This window comes from Eubalaena glacialis, chromosome 14 (genome assembly GCF_028564815.1).
Source record: "Eubalaena glacialis isolate mEubGla1 chromosome 14, mEubGla1.1.hap2.+ XY, whole genome shotgun sequence".
Taxonomy (NCBI): Eukaryota; Metazoa; Chordata; class Mammalia; order Artiodactyla; family Balaenidae; genus Eubalaena; species Eubalaena glacialis.
In genome coordinates this window covers 29,925,354-29,947,870 of record NC_083729.1, presented here as the reverse complement: position 1 = coordinate 29,947,870, position 22,517 = coordinate 29,925,354, and the positions used below count along the sequence as shown (strand labels likewise).

Below are 22,517 nucleotides of genomic sequence, written 5' to 3'. Positions count from 1 at the left end.
TATGAAACTTGTGAAACAGGTGAAATGTAATAGATAAAGCAACTCCAATGAGAAATACATGTTTTTCCTCATTCTTCTCGTGCAAAACACTTAAGGATTTTGTTTTTTCCCTATGTGGACACCGAGGGATACGACATCACAGAAGTGAACTTGTGACTCTCAATTTACACCTTAAACAAGGCCAAGGAGACTAAACTATGAAAAGCACCCAATAAGAGATCTGAAAAGGACTCAGCCTCCTGACCTGGCAGAATATCCCATCCTTTTTAGGGGATAAATGGACATTTTTAGACGTGCCCATTAGGGCTAGTTGGCACAACAGCTAAACAAAAGGCAAATGTATGCAGAGCTCAGTGAAACTCTTCGGGTTTAACTGGCTATCCCATTTTACAAGTGCACGGTGTAGATGCCCTTCTAAGTTGCCCTGACTCCTAGCCCACTGTGCTGCACGGAGCAAGAGTCTCTAATACAATGCCGCAAGAAAACACAGAATCGAGGTGAAGATGGAGGGGCTCCTGACTTGCTCAGGACCTCTCTGGGCTCCTAGAGTGAGCCCTCCCTTTGGTCTGTGTGGTCTGGACTGCCTGTGAAGTCTGTGTGTTCAGGGCTTTAGATCTGGAACACTGCCCAGAGGCGGTCCTGCCGCGGGCTCAGGTCCTGCATTGCTGGGAACGAGGGGCAGAAAACAAAGGAGCTGTTTTGGCAGGAGACACAGACATGGAAACCAGGAGAAGGCCTGGGGGAGGATCTGGGCAGCTGTGGGGGACTTAGGTTTGAAACTGGGAGGCGGATTACTGAGCTGACATGAAGGGTGGAATGTGGGGACAGACGTAGGCATGTGATTCTGCAACAGCCAGCTGGGGGCGTGCTCCGTGGTTCCGGTCTAGGTGGGAAGAGATGGAAAGTTCACGGGAGGGATTGGGAGAAGGCTTCATGGGGTGGCCTGGGTACTACTGGAACTGATGAACTGAAGAAAGATTGGACCAGCTTCGTATTCTTTAAATGCAGCTCTTCCATTCTGGTTCTGATAGATATTCACCTTAGAACAGCTGTTAAGTGTATTCCCTACTGTGTCCGATGATGGACCTTTTCCGCTAGGCTCGTCCAACACTGCGCTAAAACTGTGCTACTCGGATACGGCAGGTGTCCCTCACAGGTCTGTTACACCCATAAGGCCTGCCACTTACGTTTAGAGAATGCAAGTCAGAAGAGAGCAATCCTGGCATGGAACCAAAAATCAGGCACTCACCTAGTTGGTCACAGGCTCTCAAGTTACCCGCCAGGTCTCTGTTTGGGCCACAGGAGCTAAGGGACGGGTGGGGGAGGTTCTGAGTCTGTCCTAGCTTCCTCTTCAGTCAACATCACAGCTTGGAAAGTGGCAGGGCAGCGGCTTAGATACCTGGGCACATTGGGCAGCAGCTCCCTTCCACGTGGATGGGCTCGACGCAGGGCAGCGGGGGGCAGCTGACGGTCGAGCAGAGGGTCTGGCCCTGCAGGCAGTAGCAGTGTGTGCAGCTGTCAATGTCCCAGCGCTCCTCATCAGCGTAGGCCTTCCCGCTGAAGTGGCACACCACCTTCTTTGGGATTGTGTCCTCTAGTGAAAAGAACGGCACATGGTGGAGTCGCTCCATGTGACAAACACAATTTCTCATCATACTTGAGACATGAAGGGGAAAAGCTCTACACAATCGCAACATGCTCTAGGATTCCCAGAATTGGGCAAAACTTCCGCCTCCCCAGTCCCTACTGTTGTTTTCCTCTGCTCAGCAGAAGCCTCTGAACTCTCCTCTCGTGGCCTGAACCTGATCAAGGGCCACTGAGGCTGACAGAGGTGGTAACTATGACAACCAGCTGGGAACGAGACCCGTTGGCCAAGAGCCATTAGACTGTCATTGCAAAATATACAAACTTAATCATCGCATGGCTGTTGAACATACCACATGAAGAAACTAAAACTGAAATACAGATAGGTAGGGAGACAGGATCAGAGGTTCTGTTCCATGGAAAGAGAGAAAAAGTCCAGCTGAGTATACTTATAGAAACAACTGAAGAAATTCCCATCTCCAGTTAATCTCTGTGTAAATGATGCGGGAATGATAAGGAATAACAGTGGTCTGTCGCAGGGAACTGGTAGGCCTCCTGTGCTCTCCCAGAAGGGAATCAGCATTGAGAGAACCATTTCCTTCATTTTTCAGGGATGCTGGATGGATTTCCCTCTCAGTAACCAGGACATTCCTACTTCAAAAACAACCTCACTTCATTTCAATCCATTTTTTTCCCCAGCAAACTATGCTTTTTGAGAACAATATATTTTTAAGAGCTATTTTTTATGTATAAGAATTTACAGCTTAACACATTCTGCTTGTCTTTTTTTCTCCATTCTCCCCTACCATCCTCTCATCTTCCCTCTCCCAACCTTTTCCTTGAAAGTTCCTTTCTCTTTGATTCAACACCTTCTCCTGGTTTCTCTGAACTTACTAGTGGTCACATTCCCTCTAGAGCTCAGAGTGAGGCCCAATGCCCAGCAAAGCAGCGATGGGGCCAATCAATGGAGAAACATGGGATGGGGGTGGGGCAGCCCCTCCCTGTCACCGGCCAGGCCGATAACTGGATGACTCCTACAAAGCTGGGGAAATTTTATGCTCAGATTCTATGGGCAGCTCCATTCACCACTGGTCACTAGTAATTGAAAAACTATAAAGGCATCTGGAAGGAAAGTTCCTTAGGAAAGAAGTGGTGTCTTCTCCCTGGAAGGCACCTTGGAAGCTCTGAGAGGGGCAGTATTCACTGCCCGGGCACAAAGGACAGAACCCACAATGCCTGAGGGGCAATGAGGAACATCTATATGCAGGGCGTCAGGACCCCAGCCTCTGTAGCCAAGCGCTCCCGGGCGGCTGCAACCACTCTGTAAAGACCTAGCATGAAGCTTCCTGTTGAGCTTTACCAGAGAAGGGTCACAGGCAGAAATATCTGTCTTTGGAATCCACATTCTCTTCTTACCAATTACTCAAGTATATGCCCCTGACTAAATGGCACTAATAATGTCCTATGACTACAGGATTTTGTGTTTCCAAAGGTATGTCTTGGTCCATTGTGGAGTGTTATAAGTAAGCATGGAAAGTACTCTATGTCTAGTGTTAAAATGCATAATCTGTTTCCCAATGCATTTTCATTATTTCTCTCATTACTGTTGCTTGATGTTCAGCAAGGGATATTAAGCAATCACAGAAAGTTCTAGTTGTAAGCAGAAATTCTTTTTCAATATCTATTTAAAAATGTACTTCACTGTATTTGTGAGTGTTCCACAGAAAGGGTTCTGGTGCAGTGAATGTTAACCTTAAAAACTCACTTGGAGGCTTTCACACCAAACTCATGGTAGAAGTTTTTGCTAATCTGAAATCCTTAGAGGAGGTGACTTCATTAAGATACCCAAAATGTACATGTCAAATGGATGAGTAGAATCATTTAATGAACTTAATTCAAGTAATATACTGACCTTGAGCCAACATGTCATTGAGGACATTAGATTTGCCATCAAATCTACAGTCTATTATGCAGAGAATTCTTTATGAAAGGAAGCATTTCTTCATAAGGCAATACTACTGATTATATTTCACATAAACCTTGTAACAGCTCACATGATGGACCAATGTCGCTGCATAAAATTTGAGTAACGTATTACTGTGCAAGGACCTGGGAGAAGAGAAGGTTACACTCCCCACCCTATCTTGTCCATCACCTTCTCCTGTGCTTTTCCTCCCACAGGCATTTTGCCAGTTCTCTTCTTAGAGAAGAGGAGGAAGGGAATGAGAAAGAGGCACAGAAAGGATGAGGGGGCTTCCCTGGTGGTGCAGTGGCTAAGAATCCACCTGCCAATGCAGGGGACATGGGTTTGAGCCCTGGTCCAGGAAGATCCCATATGCAACTAAGCCCGTGCGCCACAACTATTGAGCCTGCGCTCTAGAGCCCGCGAGCCACAACTGCTTAGCCTGTGTGCCGCAACTACTGAAGCCCGCATGCCTAGAGCCCGTGCTCCACAACAAAGAGAAGCCACTGCAATGAGAAGCCCACACACCACAATGAAGAGTAGTCCCCTCTCACCGCAACTAGAGAAAGCCCGCATGCAGCAATGAAGACCCAACGCAACCAAAAATAAATAAATAAATAAATTTATTTTAAAAAAAGGAAATAAAAATTTCCTTTGCCAGGAAAGAGAGTATACTTGGCAAATTTCCCCCAAACCACAAAAATAAAGTAAAATAAAGTAAAAAAAAAGGATCAGGACTTCGTAATAAAAGAAACTCAAGTCAAGGCCAAGCACTGGTCTGTATTTTCTTAAGATCTAGGCAAAAACACTTATTACATCTTAAGATATTAAATCAATGCTAATATTTGTGAAGTTAAAACTATCTATAAAATTAAGATATTAAAAATTGTAATTATGTGTTAAACATTATAAAGACATTCATTCACTTATTCTACAAACTTTTATCATCAATGCAAAAAAGGCAGGACCAGGACCCTGACCCAGAGGACTGAGCAGAAGTGGTGGAGACAGGCTGGCGACCAGGACTCCTCACCAGGTACCACGCAGCAGCCACAGTGCTGTGAATTCAATGTGGAGTTGGACAACACAACACGGAGGGTGAAGCAACTGTCTGCTGGGGGAACTGGGAGAGGCTTCACCCAGGATTTGATGCTTCAGTTTTACTTCGAGGGATGAATAGAAGATAAAGAAGCTGGAAGGAAGGACACTGCAAGTAGACGGTGGTGCATCCAACAGTTTGCCATGTGGGAACGACAGTGAGAGGTGTGAGGGCCACAGGCAGGATGGCTGGAGATGAAGTTGGGATCAGATCGTAAAGGGCCTTGAAGAACAATGACAGATTTAGAGCCTTCCTGCAGTGGAGGGGACGGGCCTTATCAGCTTTGTCTTCAAGAAGAGAACTCTGGAATATGACAATGTGGAAGACTAAACAGGGTTAGGAAGAAGGGGACGCTGTTCACCAGGATGTGTTACAGGCCTGGATTAACGCAGAGGTGATGGAGGTGGAAAGGCAAGGCTAGGTTTGAGAGCTATTACTGAGAAACAGCGGTCAGGATATGGACAGTGAGGGGGGCGGAGGTGTGAAGGACAACCCTGTTTCTTGCAATGGGAGGTGATGCAGAGGTAATTCCAATATATGAGTCACTTTCCTGCTTTAACAAATAAACAGCTGGTGAGCCTGTCAAGGACCTGGTCAAGCCTTATCAAACCAGATATTCCAGTGGGCCAATCAGAGCTGCAGCGGTTGACCTTCAAACTCTTAGCCTTTCTGTGTGAACATGACCATGAAGCTGCCTCTAGGATAGAACTGATTTGGGGCTCAACAAAGTAAGAGGGAACACAGTTTCATCACCAGTGGTGAGAATGTGGGGTAACAGGCAAAACTGGCAGTATCCCTCATGTATCCTTAAAAACATTATACTTCTTTGATCCAATAATTCTATTTCTAGTCAGCTATCCCAAGGAAATAATCAGAAAAGGCCTAAAATAAGTTGTTTATGTAGATGTTCATCACAGTATTATTTATAATAGCAAGAAATTGGGAAAAAAACCCTGTGTCCAACAATATGGGATATTTTAATGACTCAATACAATCATAGGAGAGAATATTGTGCAGCTGTTAAAATGCATCATGTGTAGTATAAGCTCAACCACGTAAAGAGGAAAATTTAAAACTGTCTGGAAAGAAACGAAAATGTTAACAGTAACTGTTAGAATCAAGGGTGAATTTTTCTCTTTAACTTTTCTTTTGCAATGAATGAGTTACTCTTGATAAGGCAACAATATTAAAATGATTATTTCAAACAGATAACGTGCATGCATTATCAACCTCCCCTCCCATCCCCAACACACACACACACACACACACACACACAATGAAGAGAAAAGCTTAGTCTGAGCCTGGTTCTAAAGAACCTGGTCATGCGGTGTGGTGCTTTCTGAACGCTACTGACCCACTCTGAAGAATATCAATGGTCTGCAAGAAAATTAAACCACAGAAGACATGCCAGAGAGCAAATGCTGAGCTACAGCATAACGTAGTGTCTATGCAACTGCTCATCCAGTAACTGTATGAGATCACTGTCCCAAGGAGTATTTATAAAATGATAAAAGAGGGAGAGTAACTACTCTGGATGTCTTGGAGGCAGTAGGTTGAACCAAGAACTTCGACGACATATTAGATGAAACTGAAGTTTCTCATTTGATTTTGTTACAAAAATAAATCTTTTTCTGAATTCAATGAAGATTAAGAGTTCAATCGAGTGCAGCAATATGACAAAGAAACGGTGAAACCCATTCAATGGGAGCCGCACAGAGATGCTGCAGCAGGCTCTGCACACAGCTGTGGAGCTGGAGTCTGATCAGTGGGGCCCCAGGAGATTCAGGGGCCATAACGAAGCTCTTCCGCTCCAGGGAGGGGCTGACCACCATGGACCCAACTTCCAGGTGCTTCTACCAAGTTAGCTCTATTCCATTCAAGCTCTCCTCATCAGATTACCGTGGAAACATCTCACCTTCAACTTCACTTCATTTTCAACAGAATTAACTCTGACTTGAGATCAGGAAGCTATCTTATCAGGTTTAAACAACTGGGGGTGGGGGAGGGGTGGGTAGAGCACAGAGGCCGATGCCAATCAATCGCTGGTTGAAAGCAGGGGCCGAAAGAATGAGTCTCTCGCTGGAGGTGGCAGAGAGTGCAAAAGGGACCAGTGGCCCCAAAAAGACCTTGTAAAGGGACCTGATTATAAGAATGAGGTATCTCAAGGTCTGCCCAGAAGTCTAAAACCAGTGTTTAGGCTCGTGTGCAGAGCTCAGCTGGACCACAGCAAGATCTAAGACCTGCATGATCAGCACTCTCACAGCTGATCTCCTTACAGACTGGAGGTCAGAGGACGCAGGTGGTAGAGGCAAGAGGGACGGTCCTGAAAGAAGGATCTAGGGCCAAGCACTGAAGAAGAGAACTAGCACCTGCTGAGCATCCGTGGTACCCAGGCGCTGTGCTCAAGAGCCTCCCATGGTTCAGCCTCATGGCAACTCTCTGAGGTAGGGCTGTCTATCCTACTCTTGGGGAAACTCAGGTTCAGCAAGGGGAAGGAACCTGATGTAACCAAGCCAGTAGGCGGTGGAGCCGGCATCTCCTCCTGGCTCCATCTGACTGCAAAGCCCACATTCTTTGCCTTGAGCTCTACCTAACAGCTCCCTTTCTTACCCTCCCAGGAATACACAGAGCCCCCTTCATGTGGCCTCAATTGTGCCTGGGCCTCTCTGGAACAGTGGACAACTTTTTGGCTATCCAGCTTTTTCAGGTGGAGGCCAAGCTGGATCCAATGTGTGACCAGGGTTGAGCCACGGTTAACACTGGACGTTTTATGTCAGGGCCAGCTGGCTTGAGGATGTGGACTTCAATCCATGACAAGCCCCATTTCAGAGTCGGCAACAGTTTTTGTGATATCTCCACATCTGATCAGTCTGAGTCGCAATATCAATATATTTCATAACAGTAAAGTTTGTTTCTTCAAACATGCTTTAAAACAAAGCCACATTTAAGACATGGGTTGGTCACCACTCTGTGGAATTTTCATGTGAAATAAATGAGGACTCCTTTTTGTAAAAGCCTTGACTAATTTTTTCTGGGGTGGCTGCTATGTGGCCCAGATTAGACTAGATTAGATTTTATTACTTAGATTCTACTTAATGAGGCTTTATAGAAACATCTTTTCTTTTGACCAAATTTCATCTGAAAAGCCAGTGATCTAAACAGAGGCCTGAAAGTATGTTGTGAATTTCAGTTGACTGATGGATCCCGGTGCCCCTATTTCTTTTTTTTTTTTATTGAAGTATAATTGATTTACAATGTTGTGTCAATCTCTGCTGTACAGCAAAGCGACTCAGTTATACACATCTTTTTTTTTTTTTTAATTTATTTTATTTATTTATTTTTGGCTGTGTTGGGTCTTCGTTGTGGTGCACGGGCTTCTCATTGCAGTGGCTTCTCTTGTTGCGGAGCATGGGCTCTAGGCGCATGGGCTCCAGTAGTTGTGGCACGCAGGCTCAGCAGTTGTGGCTCGCAGGCTCTAGAGCACAGGCTCAGTAGTTGTGGCCCACGGGCTTAGTTGCTCCGCGGCATGTGGGATCTTCCCGGACTAGGGCTCGAACCCGTGTCCCCTGCATTGGCAGGCGGATTCTTAACTCCTGGGCCACCAGGGAAGTCCCTATACATCCTTTTTTAATATTCTTTTCTGTTATGGTGTATCACAGGATATTGGATATAGTTCCCTGTGCTATACATTAGGACCTTGTTGTTTATCCATTCTAAATATGATAGTTTGCATCTACCAACCCCAAACTCCCAGTCCATCCCTCTCAATCCCCCCTGCCCCCCTTGGCAACTACAAGTCTGATCTCTATGTCTGTGGGTCTGTTTCTGTTTTGTAGATAGGTTCATTTGTGCCATATTTTAGATTCCACATATAAGTGAGATCATATGGTATTTATGTTTCTCTGACTTCACTTAATATGATAATCTCTAGTTGCATCCATGTTGCTGCAAATGCCGGTGCCCCTATTTCTTACACGCTCATTTCTTTTCTCGGATGGACCACTTCCTCCCATGGCACTTTTGGGTCAATCTGAGAAAGCTCTGTCAGAAAATTTTAGAAATGACTTGGTTTACAGGGAGACATGGTGGCTAATCTACACAATTTGCGGTTCTAAATAATAAACTAATGAAGTCATTGTAGTTTTGGGGGGAAAACAGCATAGTCTAATTGAAAGTCCATATAAAAGCATTTTAAGCTTTAAGGCTGAAGAGGGATGCAGAAATAGAGATGTGGCAACTGTCCAACTAAAAGTAACCTAAACAGTTTCTATTTGGTTATCAAGTGGGCTGTCCATTTCATTCTGACTGTGGTATTCATCACTCCAACTGGTTGCTTATGCTGACAGTGACATTAGGTTTATTCTTCAATACCTAATGATAATCATAACTTCCACTTACTGACTGCCTACTATGTACTGGGCATGGTGCTAACCAAGCATTTTTTTTTTTTGGCTGTGCCACATGGCTTGTGGGATCCTAGTTCCCTGACCAGGGATTGAATCCGGACCCTCGGCAGTGAGAGCAGAGTCTTAACCACTGGACCACCCTAACCAAGCATTTTTCACAAGTCAATTCCACATGCTCTCCACAGGCCAATGGAACAGGGTGTTATTTGAATTCTACAGAAAACCAAGGCACAGGGAAAGTAAGTAACTTGCCCAAAACGCATGGCTAGGAAGTGGCAGGGCCAGGATGGAAACCACACACACCTCCACAGTCCCCGCACACTGTCTGCCTGCCTCGTCCCCAGTGGGATAACCTCAGAGAGCTCCATGTTCCTGGGCAAGGATCTGGGCCACACAAACAAAAGTGGTTACTGCTCACTGACTCTGGAGAATGGGCGCTTAGACTTCCTACCCCTTACATTTGTTGGGGCTCAAGGTCTTTGCCTTCAAAGGCAGATTACCCTTCAACCGACTGCATCAGACATCTGCACAATCCTATCAAGTAATGGAGATACAGTGGTTATTGAGGACTTGTGGTTCTTCTCAGGCAGATTTCTATTTAACACTCCTCTCTCTCTCAAGGAAGAGGATTCTAGAAGAATGTTCCAAGGAAAAAATGAGGTATGACACTAATATAATAAGGTTTATTTTTAAAACAAACCATCAGGAGTTACATACCCAAACACATGTGATCCCTTTCTACGTAGTCATTGTTGAGGGCTATAAACGTACTCTGGCGATATTGCCCCTGCTTCATACGGCTTTGGAATTTTCCTTTTGCAATGACATCCAGAGCCAAATTTTGAAACAGGCAAGGAAGACGGTCACTATTTTATGGCCACTCCTTGGTTTAGATCAGCTTTGGTATTTGGTTTCCTCAGCTCTGGCCTCTATCTTATCCATCAGATCGGCTTGAAATGACTTTTGGCCTCTATCAGAAACAAAGTCCCTCCCTGCTAAAGGATGGAGGTTTACTGCTGCGTCATTCTCAGCATCCTGTGTCGGGAGCCTGGAGCACTCATGCCCATAGCTCCTCAGGCAGGCCAGCCATTTAACTCATGCAGCGCTCAGACATATGTCTTATATTTTTGGATTCAAAAAGAAGCAATATTATCTTGCATCATGTTTGACTACAATAAAAATATGTGATCTCTTTCAGTGATAGAGTTTGGAAAACTCAGCGTGGTTTTTCCTTTTTTTCCTTTTCCTCGATTCTGGTTATCTGAAAGGGCTGAGGAAGAAGTGGCAAGGCCTGGAAATGTTAACTCCTTTCAAGCTGACCTCTCCACCTGTCTGAACCTCGCTATCTTACTTCTTTTTAAGATAAGAAGAGGCTTACCAGGCTGTTAAAAGTTGGACTTTGCTTTTACTCTTGAGCTATTTTACTAATTACACCATAAAGCTAATTAACAGTAAAACCCGGATACTAGAATCATGTCGTTTTCTTCCTCTATAAAAATCCAATTATTTCAGGAGTCACTGATGTAGTAGCTCAGGCCTTGCTCTGAATCTGACCATGATGAAAAGAAAGCATTTCCAGATTCCCCACCCCCTTTGCTCTGTGAAAGGTTTTAAAACCTAAAATCCACTAGAATCTGCATTACCGTTGGACTTCTCCATTTCTACCAGGAGACAACGTTCCTGCATAGATAGTTCAGGTTCTAACTCTGGTTGTGATGGCCATGAAGTCAGAGTCTTGGTGTGGGAGTAGCTTCCGGGGAGGAAGTTCGGCAGCTTTAGAAATTGCATCAGTTCTTCCAAATCTCCAACGTACTATTTAGAGACCTGAAAAGTAATTTACTCTGGGATGCTCGTGGCCAAGAAAGTAAATGCAGCTCTTACTCTCAGAGTAAGTCCCACTGCAAAACAATCCAGTGCAGTTGTGCAGTGGGTGCTCGTTCTCTCTGCACATCGCTGTAGAGAGCACCGTTCTAAACGCCGGGGGTGCAGTGGTGCACAAGGCAGGTGGGGGTCTCTGCCCTCGGGGCGATGCTCCTGGATCCAGAGGATCTCCTCAGTTCTGTGTGATTTCAGTTCAAAACAGATGCGCCAAATGATTTGAAAAAAATTGTGCAAACTGCAGGCCCTGCTAGTGATATTATACTTCAAATCAGTTTAAGTGTGAGGTTCGAGGGATTTTAAAGAAAACTTTCGTGCAGTCATTTAGGCAGGTGGAGAAAGGTACCAGGTACACTATGGGTAACACAAGACTTAGAAGAGAGAGTGAAAAAGGCAGCCAAGTGTTTCCACTGACATGGCTGACTTGGGTAAGTATAGAGGAAGTGCTTTTTTAAGTTTTGGCTTATGACTGTAACAATGCATTACAAATACTCTCTAACTCCCACAAAGGAATGAGATGCTAGTATTACCTTATACTTTATTTTCTCTTAGCTGACAAGACACTGTGATCCCTGGCCTTGTGACATCCTCTGTATTTTTATATCCCAAGTTGGGCACATTCGGGGCACAAACTCCACGATGGAGGATCAATGGAACGTGGGTGCCTCCTGTTTGAGAAACCAGCTTTTACTTTTTTTACATGAAGTGGAGACAAACAGAAATCAGAATGAAGAAGGAATCTGAGCAAGTAAACAAGCAGGTCACTAAGAAGTGGACAGAGATTTGCAGACATAGAAGAGGACGACTGATTTTGAACATGCTGGCTCGCTGGACCTCCACAGACTGGAAAAGAATATAAAAGCGGAACTCAGCTGAAGTCTTACTAAAAACAGATGCAGGTGGCCTAGGCAATTTCACTGAGGCAGAGATCTCATACATAGTAATTTTATCAGCAAATGTTTAGAGTTTTTTTGCCTAAAAATGCAAAAAAAACTTTATTAACCTCAAAAATTGCATACTTTATCTTACAACTTTTAGCTTCTAATAAACAAAATATCTGCTCTTAATTCACTTATATAAAAAGAAAAAACTGAGACAAATGTTGCCATATAGGCTGACTCCTACTTCCATATAATGTCTTCTTTTTTTTTTTTTTTTAGCAGAGAAAGGTTTATGGCAGGGCCAAGCAAGGAGAACGGGTGGCTTGTGCTCAAAAACCCCAAACTCTACAATGTCTTAACTGCTGTAAAGGCAGGTCTGACCACAGTTTTAAGACTTTTCTTGAAAGTCCCATTTTTGCTTTATTTTATTCTATTTCTGGGACAGGAGTCCAGGTCTCTTTATAAAGGCGAAAAGAGCCTTTCAGGTTTCTTCAACATACTGGAAAGAACAGGTGATGACACAGGGTTCCAAGTTAATAGAGAAATTATAAACTTCCCTGAGTTCCACCAAGAGAAATCTCACCAAACTGATAAACATAGTAACTTCTGGCTGATTCCTACTTCATGCAAAGAGGACGGACTTTCTCAGTAATAGAACTTATTAATCTTTGTATTAAGCATCTGTTATGGGTTGATTAAGCACTTCATGGATAGAAGTTCAAGGAAACATTCCATTTCCAACTTGATAGAGTATAAAGACTGACTCTTACATAGGCTAAGAAAACTTTGAGGTAGAAGCCCAGCGTGGCCAGTTTCTGCACCAGAGGAGTTTCTGCACCTACAGGAGGTGGTTCATCCTGTCACAGCCCAAGAGCTGTCAGGAACACTCCACCAGCACCTCCGGGTGGGTCTGCAGACTGACTTCAGGTCTGATTGCATTTTGTCGCTGAAATGTAATCTTGCTATAGAGGGTCGTTCCTCCCTCATTAGAGGGTACACAGTCAGGGCTGGCCTCCTGGGCAGAAATAAGACGCAAAAGGCACCTGCTAATAATCTCTGGAAACACCAGCGCCAGCCTCCCTTCTGTGCAGCAGACGTCTTTAAAACAAGAACATGGGGCTGGAGCCCAGATAAAGAAATGCCACTCAGAGGTTTCCCCCAAGTTAACTAGAACAACTTGAATTTCTGTTTACACAGCCGGGGGCCTGGAAGGGATACTGAAGTGAGAAGAGAAAGCTGCTTAGGGGATAAGCAAGATGAGATATTTCCTAGGGTGGAGGGCAGGACCTAATAAACAAACTGAAATCAAACCCTGTTTATTTTTGTTGGGACAACTTTAGACCAGTTCCAAAGTTAGTACAGTGCCTGACAACCAGAATGCCGTCAGCCTTACACTCTCTAAACATTACACAGAAAAGCATCCTGCTTCCCTTCCCTTTTGTTTAAAATCACTCGGCACTAACTGTGACCACCGGGGCTGTGGAGCAGGGCCCCCTGGAACTGAGAGCTCTGAAGAATGTGCAGGAAGCACCCCGGGGCTCCTTCCGACAAGAACACTCCCCGATTATAAATGCCACAACCTCTGTTTCCAGGAATCATATCGGATCCCGCACAATGAGTCCTTGGACTCCTCAAATGGGACTAGCCTCTCAACACAAACAGAAAAAGAGAAGAGCTCCATTCTCTCTCCCGCGAGACATCCAGAGGTATGGGAGGACAGTGAAGTGCTGAGGTGTGGGGCCAGGCACTGCCACAACCCAGCTGCACTACAACCCCTTAGACAGCACGCTGCTCCCACCGGGGTCACAATAAGGTGACTGAAGTTGTCATGCACTATTTATTTAAGCAAAGAGTGTGCAGGATGAGGTACACCACACCGAAGTGTTTTCTCAGATATTCTCTCGTCCTTCAAAAACTTATCATTGGGACGCACTATCCAGGCCTTTCTCTTGCAGAAGGGCGGATGCCATATTTAAAGTGAGATACTGGAGTCCACGTGACACCCGTTACCCACGTCAGGTGCACCCCGTGTTAGGAGAGCTGTAACTCTGAGCCAGTACATAGTCATATCCTGTTCACTGTTTACAAAGTGCTTTCATATATGTATATTACGTCGCTTAATTTTCATAGCACTTTAGTGAAGCACAGGATGATATTATTATTCCCATCTTATAGATGAGGAAACTGAGCTACAGTTACGTCCTACCACTGAGACCTACAGCTAGAACGTGCCAGAAATGGGGTCAAAGTACGTTCTCTTTCCAATACACAGAAGTTTTTAATTTTAAGAAAACACACTGGAGAAACAGCTGTGAAAAGTGTTCCAATGATGATGCCGGTATCATAACATTATGGCTTAAAAATGTACAACATTTAGTTCTGTGGGTTGTATATCTTAGAGATGCTGAATTAAATATTTACTGTTTGATTCCTGGGCTGAGTTAAATACACAATAATCAACAGATGTTCCAAAGAGATACTATTTGTATTTATCTCTAAGAAAAGATACCTACGGGACTTCCCTGGTGGTCCAGTGGGTAAGACTTTGAGCTCCCAATGCAGGGGGCCCGGGTTCCATCCCTGGTCAGGGAACTAGATCCCACATGCATGCCGCAACTAAGAGTCCACATGCCACAACTAAGAAGTCTGCACGTCACAACTAAGAGGCCCGCATGCCGCAACTAAGAGTCTGCACGCCACAACCTAGACCCAGCACAGCCAAAATAAATAAATAATTAAATAAATATTTAAAACAACAAAACAAAAAAAAACTCTGTAATGACCATAGAGGAAAAGAATCTAAAACACAGTGGATATATGTATATGTATAACTGATTCACTGTGCTATACAGCAGAAACTAACACAACATTGTAAATCAACTATATTCCAATAAAAATTTTAAAAAGATACCTAAACAAATAAACATAAATCTAAGCAAAAAATGAATGTGGTATGATAGACTGACTTGATATAAAGCGTAGGCATGGTCCCTACCAAGAAGAAACATTATTAACCATTTGCTAGTTAAAGATCACTATGGAGAGGAAATAGAATTACACCATCACGACTGAGTGCCAAGCCAGCTGGACTCCACCTGAAAGCTCTACCTCAAATATTAATATAAGACATATAAAAATATTAAAAAATAGCTAACCTCTAATCAGACAGATGTACAACCTACAAGAAAATCATTTTTTCATGTACCATCTATAATAGAACTTGTTTTCAGAGATCCTTAAAGATAAGAGATACTTAAAGACATTTAAAAGATACTAGATGACTTGAAGACATGTAATCAGAGTATCATAACTTTGTTCACATCAAATTATGAAATAAATATGCGTGTGTATATATACATACACACACACACATAACACACAAACAACTATCATCCCAAGATAACTAACCTTCAACAAAAACTTAAATGAGAAAGATGCACTGACTCAGGGATTTCCAGCCAAAAAATATCTAAATATCTGATATATAAATATCTCTAAATATATGACCTCAAATATTTTCTAAAATAATACATGGTTACAAATAAGTAAAAATGCTTGCCAAATGGTAAGTTTCACAACAGCATTCTATGCACTGAGTCATACTTATGACTTGGCCAACACGAGGGCTGCTTACGCAACTCTTCATCGGGGGACACCTGAGCATCTACATTTCCAAAGTCAACAGGTATGATGTAGCAGCAATATGAGCTTGAAGACCTCATACATTAAATTAAGAAAGATCTTTATGATCAAGGTAGTGCCTTTCTTTATAATATTTCTGTAATAGATAATATAAATTTTATATTACATAATGTAAATATAATAGTTATGAACATAACCTTCAGGAATGACTGCACCCCTGGCCATGGTGCAGATCTGCTGGGATGATCTTGCTAGACAGAAGTTGCTAGAGTCTGGCCCTTCGCAGAAGCATCACCCACACAAACATCAGAGCAAGGGTGATGTGTCAGGACAAGCATCCCCTCAGGCACAGGAAGTGCCGGTGCTGTAAGGGTTTTGGGCTTAATTGTTTGCTGCCCTTTAGGAGCTATGGAATAAAGATCTCACTGAAGCACCAAAATAATTTTTTGCTCCAGAGAGGTTAGAAAGGCATGGAGCATGTAGTCAGTGATAAGGCTATCAGGCTACCTTGCATGGTGAAGTCTGTCATGGCGAAGGCATCTGTTGTTTATAAGGAACCACATATCAAATCTGCTATCACACATTAGAATTCCCACCAGGTCTTTTATCCTCCCCCCGCCCCCACCCCGATCTACATTCAAGTCATCTCTTGATTCTTGTTCCCCTTTCTTTAAGCCATCATTACAGTCAAAAAGCCTATGAAAATAAAATCTAAGTTTGTGTGTATTTGTGTAGGAAGCTGGAATATAAAAAAATTAGGGAATCAGAAGATGTTCCATTAAAATGATTGGGTAATTACTACTTAGTTTCCTTCTAGGACAAGGATGAATTCCCTAATGATGGGTATTATAAGTAATTAGGCAAAGCTGTTCACTTTTCAAAATTAATCATCAATCCTATTAATTATGTCTGTATTACACATTCTATTAAATTAGCGCACATAATATGAGGCCTTCATACACCAGAAGAGAAGCATTATCATTGCACTTTAGTGACTTGATAATTTATCTGAAAGGAACACAAACATTCGTAATTACACTACTTTTAGTAGGATCACCCTTTTCAATTCTCTTGTGGTAAGAAAAAAGGCTACTTTACAAGGTGAAAGCAAGCACACTTTTCTTCAGGGGTTTTAGCACTAAAAAAGAAGCCAGATTAAAGGCAGGTTTGAGGTTTTTAGAGATCCATATTTGACTGATTAGGGAGACCTGCAGCCATGGTGAGGTCAGCACTGTAGGCTTGGAGGAGGCACATGTGACCCCGGGAACAGATTATCTGGGTTAATAAGGAGCTGGGTTCAAACTGAGAAAGCCCAGAACAGGAGACAATGAAAGCACTGGTCCTCGATGCCTGCTGAGAAGCAACTGGGGGCTTTATGACATGCAGAATGATGGCCTTCCTACCTTCTTCCTTTGCTAGGTGATCTGGATGGGGATGCAGGCTTTGCCACTGGGGCATCGCCAGTAACTGCCTGCAGGTGTACTAGTGCTGCCCGGGCTTGGTGCCCTTACAGAGGGACCACACTGACGGGAAGCTGACAAGAGAATAAGCCTGGAGAGGCCAAGGGAGCAAACTGGAGGGTCAGAAAATCCCCATATCACAGTCATGAACTGAACTTGACTTCATATGCTTGGACATAACCTGGTCCTTGCTACTTGCAGAAAAGTATGATGCATATAGAGACTCCTAATGACTATTTCAGTAAGAAAACATGTATGAAGCACTAAGATGAATGCAAGGACAACAGCACACAGCATCACGCATCAAATGTTAAGACTCCCCAATACGTTCCCCAGAAGATATGTCATAGGTTTATACAGTACAGTTATACCTGTGTCAAGGGGAGGGGGTAGTATTTGTGGAGGGAGATGTAACAGAAATAAAATTTCCACTCTATCATTATGAGCTTATATGAACCACAATTTAGTGAAAGTGCTTACAATCTAACTTGAAATCAAAATCACAAATTGGGGCCAAATTGGTATTTTCTTCCCCACACTAAAAGTGAATGTATAGTCTAAATCATGGGTTCCCAGCCCCTGGGCTGCATCCGCTACCAGTCTGAGGCCTGTTAGGAACCAAGCCGCACAGCAGGAGGTGAGCAGCGGGTGAGTGAGTGAAGCATCATCTGCCACTCCCCGCCGCTCCCCATCGCTTGCGCTACCAGCCTGAACCAACGCTACCTCCCCCCATGGAAAAACTGTCTTCCATGAAACCGGCTCCTGGTGCCCAAACGGTTGGGGACTGCTGGTCTAAATAATGCAGGAATTGGAATAGGAAAATATGCAGGCAAAAGAAAAAAAAAAAAAAGACAGCACAGAATACTATGATATGCAGGTTTCTTTCCATAAGTTTGGTTTTGTTAAATTGGTTTTGTGAGAAAGAGAAGTGATTTACTGTTATCACATGGAAACTAGTAAATTTACTAATCACATATTTACCAGTTAAGTAGCAAAACACAACAGGAACTTTTTTTATCTAAAAATAATTAAATTTGAGGGTTTTCAACACACAAGAAATTCACTGCTGGGTTTTTCCTCTGAAGGTAATAGAATTCTCAGGCCTCCTGGGCCCTAGTTTCCAACTGTGATCCAAGTGCCCCTGGTTGATTTATCATCTGTTTCCTTTAGGACTGAAGTTTTGGTATTTAAATACAGTGGTCCTGGCTGGACATTTCCCCCTCCCTCCACCAACACCCTGGTCTGAAATAGCGGCCTGGTTACACCTTTCATTCAGGTCTCACCAAGGGCTGTGCCACTTTCCAGATGACTGTTGGTCAGCTCTCTGAGAAGACACGTAGCAGTAAGCTGGGTGGATGCCTTGATACATTTTTGGCTCCATTTAGGAGCTACAAAGCTTACGGGTATTACAGCAGACCCAACGCTCCAGTCACTGAGAGGTGCAGCAACCGTATGTCCCGATTTACTAGGGACACTCCTGGCCTACAGCCATGGTCCCAACATAATTATTAACAGTCCCCACTTCACTCACAAAAGCATGGTTTAAAGAATAAATTGGATAGACAGTCACCCTATTAAGAGAATCCATCTTTCACACATAATTTTTAATTTTCCCTGACCATTACATTGAGAAACTCAAGCTCTGTAAAATTCCTGAGACCAGAAATTGTGCTTTAAAAATCTTTCCATCTCTTGTATACCAATGCGTAGAATAAGTCTTCAGAGGAAGTGGCCCCACAGAGTGGCCAGAGGAGCTGTCCTGATAAGCTTGAATGGTGGCCGATATGCACCTGAGCGCCATTTATCGACTCATCTATGGGGATTGTTACAAAGCCCTGTGGCCAGAGGATTTCTCCTCCTCCTCAGGCACCACCCCAAATATATGCACTGACTTGCATCTACGAAGCATGCAAAAATCTTCAACAATAAATTGCATGATGCCTGTCATTAATACAGCTTGCCTAATTTTTCACCTGCTAACTCTGATTACAGGTTCACAACTGGACTGAGATATGTCATTGTCTTTCACTTGACTTTATGAGCTTTACTTGAGACAAAAGCAATCGGAGAGTGAGAGCCTTGGGAGCAGGGACTGTGCCTGTATTAGAGCTGCCAGCTGTCTGAGCCTCGCCTTCTGGACTCCAGAACGGCATCTGGCTTGTGTCCATAGGCCCAGTTTTGGTATAGACGTCAGGGGCTGATATACATATGTCCTCTGCTCACAAGATGTATCCCCGTGGGTCACATGAAGGAGAGGGCTCTGTCAGTTACTCAGGCCTCACTCTGTGTCCCTAAGCCCTCCACACGGACAACCACATGGTTTAAATAGAATCAATTAAGTGTTAGCAGACAGAGGAGTAATTGGGGGATTAAATTAGTATATGGTATTTAGCTGATCTCAAGGCAGTGGCAAGCTTAGGCACTAAGTGTACTCTGATATGGGACATGGTGTTTCTCTGTGGACAAAAAGACCACGGTCAGTAACAGGGTGAAGGAAGAGTTCCAATATTGAAAATCCTGAAATGGCAAAGGAGCCCAAGAGAGACAGCGCTATAGCATCACGACATCCTCAGAGAGCATTTCTTATCCTTAATATGCTTTATCTCGGGAACACATCCACCATGTCTTTCCTCCGCCTGATGTGACTACATTGATTCTATGTGGCACGTCAACCAGAAAAACAGATTTCAAAATTATTAACTGATCTAGGCAAATGGCTGTCAACGTAGATTTAGTGGCCACTGGGAGAAAGGAAGGATTTTTTTTCTTGGTCTTACCTATGCAGTAGGGACAACACTGGCCTTTTCTCAACACAGGTCTTTCACAGGATACTGAAGGGCAAGACTCAGAGTAACAGCTAATTACGCTATCCATGCACACGCAGCTGGTACACACATCTGGCTTCCAGGACTCCGCTGCCAGGAATATATCCCCTTCATCATTTTTGCAGTAACTAGGCACGCTGTCATTATGGGACGAGGAAGGCTGGAGAGGTTCATCTGGAAAAATGAACAGAAGGTCAGCAGAAAAAAAGATGCTGCAGGCCACCCACTATGCAACACAGTGAGTTTCACTCTGTCCCATACAAAGCATGCTCGGTCACCAGGGCTTTGTGTGCCTCCTTAAAATGGACTCAGTAACGACACAGCACGTCTGACTCTGACAGGGTCTGGAGTTTTAAAGCAAAAACAACAAAGACCAAAAGAGATCTGTTGCAGAGATTCTGTTAGTTGCTTGCACGATATCCACTCTACCTTTCCTCCTTAACTTAACGAGCTCCTGATTTTAAGGTCGGGGGTGGGGTGGCTGAGGCCCTGGATCACAAGGGGGATATGTCACGTGGGACCACTGCTCCCTCCTTTTCTAGTCTCCGGCACAGCTAGGGGTGGCCATGTCACCTGGCTGTGGCTAACAGATTCACTGGCTAATCAGAGATTTCTGGGAAAGCTTTCACTTTCTTAAAAGAAGGGCAGATGTGAAGCTACCCACATGCTTCCACATTCTTCCTGCCTTGAATATGAGTGTGTCGCCTGTAGCTATAATACCCTTATCATACCTGTAAGAGAGAGGCCTTGATATCACTAAGACATTAAATCAATGGGATCAACATCTGCCTCCAAGCTTCTCATAATGTATGGAAAAGAAACCTCTGTTTAAAAACTGTAGCTGGGTTTTCTCTTACTTGCAGCCACACGCAGTCCTAAACCAATTAACACCCAAACAGATTTTCAAACTGTATGTAACACTTCAATGTTCAGGCATTCACATTAATGGCTGAAAGATGATGGGAAATGTAAATCACTCCTGAGGATGCACCTACAGAGAAATCATCTGCAAGACTTGTGTGTTTTTGCTACATAAATACAGACTAGAGGGTCTCCAGATCTAGTAACAACTTGAAACAGAAAAGAACGTCACCAGAAAACTCAGATATCTCTTTGGGTCTTGCCATTCACTGAACTGACTTGAGAGCTGTAAGCTCAAGCAGAAAGCTGACTGGGATATAACAAAGGAAAGTGTAATACTAGTTAGTGAGGTTTCCTAGTTTAGAAATGTCACAATTGCACTGACAAGAGAGCACTTCCAACCACCTTTGCACTTGAGAGTCTAGAAAAAGCCATGATGGTCCCACCCAGCAAACCTCTAAGAGAATCCCATTTTCTCAAAGGATACAGGGTCAGAAGAATCATCTGTTCTCATAGTCAACATCATGAAGTCTGCTCTTTCATATACATGTAGTTATCACAGTGATGCAGAAGCTCTAAGTGTCCCATTTTCCTCCCATCCACCTCCTGAATACACCCTACAGCCAACAAGTTTGATTTGACAAGAAGAGTCTCTTTGAGAAGCGGGGCAATTGCTTTATTTTGGGCTCTGAACCCAAAGCGTGTAACTGTATCTCCTACTGCCAGTCCTGAAGGCAGCGACAGTGAAAGAACAGCCATTGGTTCCACTGTTCCAAATGTGCTTCAGGTCCAATTTTAGGTAAGTTTCCAAAGATCACATGCATATGAGTTAAAGTTGGTAAAATGGGATTACTTTCTCAGGCATCTCTTCTGGATCATCCATGTCTAGGGATAATTCCTTTTTAAGAGATTGACTGATGTTAACTTTTGATTTGGCTGGAAATCAGGGCAACTCACACTAGTCTACACGAGGCTCTGCAAATTGCCACGAGGTTTCTGTGTGTTATGACAGCTTAGCTCTTACAAGCAACACCCAACCTGGTGTCTGAAAACTTAGAAGAGGAAGCAGGGACGGCAGCGATGGAAGCATGAAATAGTAGCTGAAATGAACATCCTAGAGTCTGGAGGGGACCCCAGGAGACATGGGAATGTGCCGGCAGAGCTGGAGTGAGAGCTGCAGCTGAGATGCAGTGTCTGCAGGTCTTTAGCCCCCAGGGCAAGAGACTTCTGAGCCCTGACTGAAGACATCATTTGGGAATCTTGCCCAGGCTATCTTCCTTCTTTGGGCCTTTCTTTCAATTTTTAGGAAAAAATGAGACCCCTTCTTTACACTTCTGATTCTAAATATTAACTCACTTATTTTGTTTTTACCAGTTCTCTCACTGGTGTTCATTCATTCTTTTTATTTCTATACCAGAGAAATAAAAGAAGAAACGAGGGATCTCTCTTCTGTGCTACGCTTCTTTCCAACTTTAAAAAATCAAAAATGAAAGAGAATTTTAAAAGTGTGAAAAAAGAAAGAAGTGCTTTTCTATTCTCTGCCTTTCTCACCTTGGTGAAGTATCATCACCTACAGGGATGCTCAGTCTTTCTTCATGAGCCCACTTCTGTTTCTAGACCTTGCTCTAAACCAGGCCAGAGGAGAGGGGGAGTTAAGGACAGAGGGAATGACAAGGCATCCCAGGAGATACAATCACCATGAGGGATGCAACTCTTCTAGTTGTACATATATATCATTTTGGGACAACTTTAGGATGCAAGTATCCTAAGATTAGAGATGGTATTTTTCTAGATGTGAAATACTCCATTTATCAATGCTGCTGTCGAAATGTACTGCAATGTGAAGAAATCAATGTTTTGAATTTTAAGACTTTTTATCTTTTTATCGCTGCAACACAACCATGAATGGAAAGTTCAG

The 22,517-nt window shown here is 43.6% G+C and overlaps 1 protein-coding gene across 2 annotated transcripts in view; it reads right to left on the bottom strand.

Annotated features, from left to right (window-relative positions):
* Nucleotides 1-22,517, bottom strand: part of CRIM1 (cysteine rich transmembrane BMP regulator 1) — a 204,006-nt gene that overhangs the window by 12,618 nt on the left and 168,871 nt on the right. The window contains exons 13-14 of one of the 2 annotated variants that reach the window (XM_061168558.1): nt 19,691-19,912; nt 1,400-1,594 (exon numbers count right to left, since the gene is read on the bottom strand). In XM_061168558.1, the coding sequence (XP_061024541.1) occupies nt 1,400-1,594; nt 19,691-19,912 (417 nt within the window). The remainder of the gene's footprint in view (nt 1-1,399; nt 1,595-19,690; nt 19,913-22,517) is intronic. The other variant, XM_061168559.1, reaches the window with a different exon arrangement.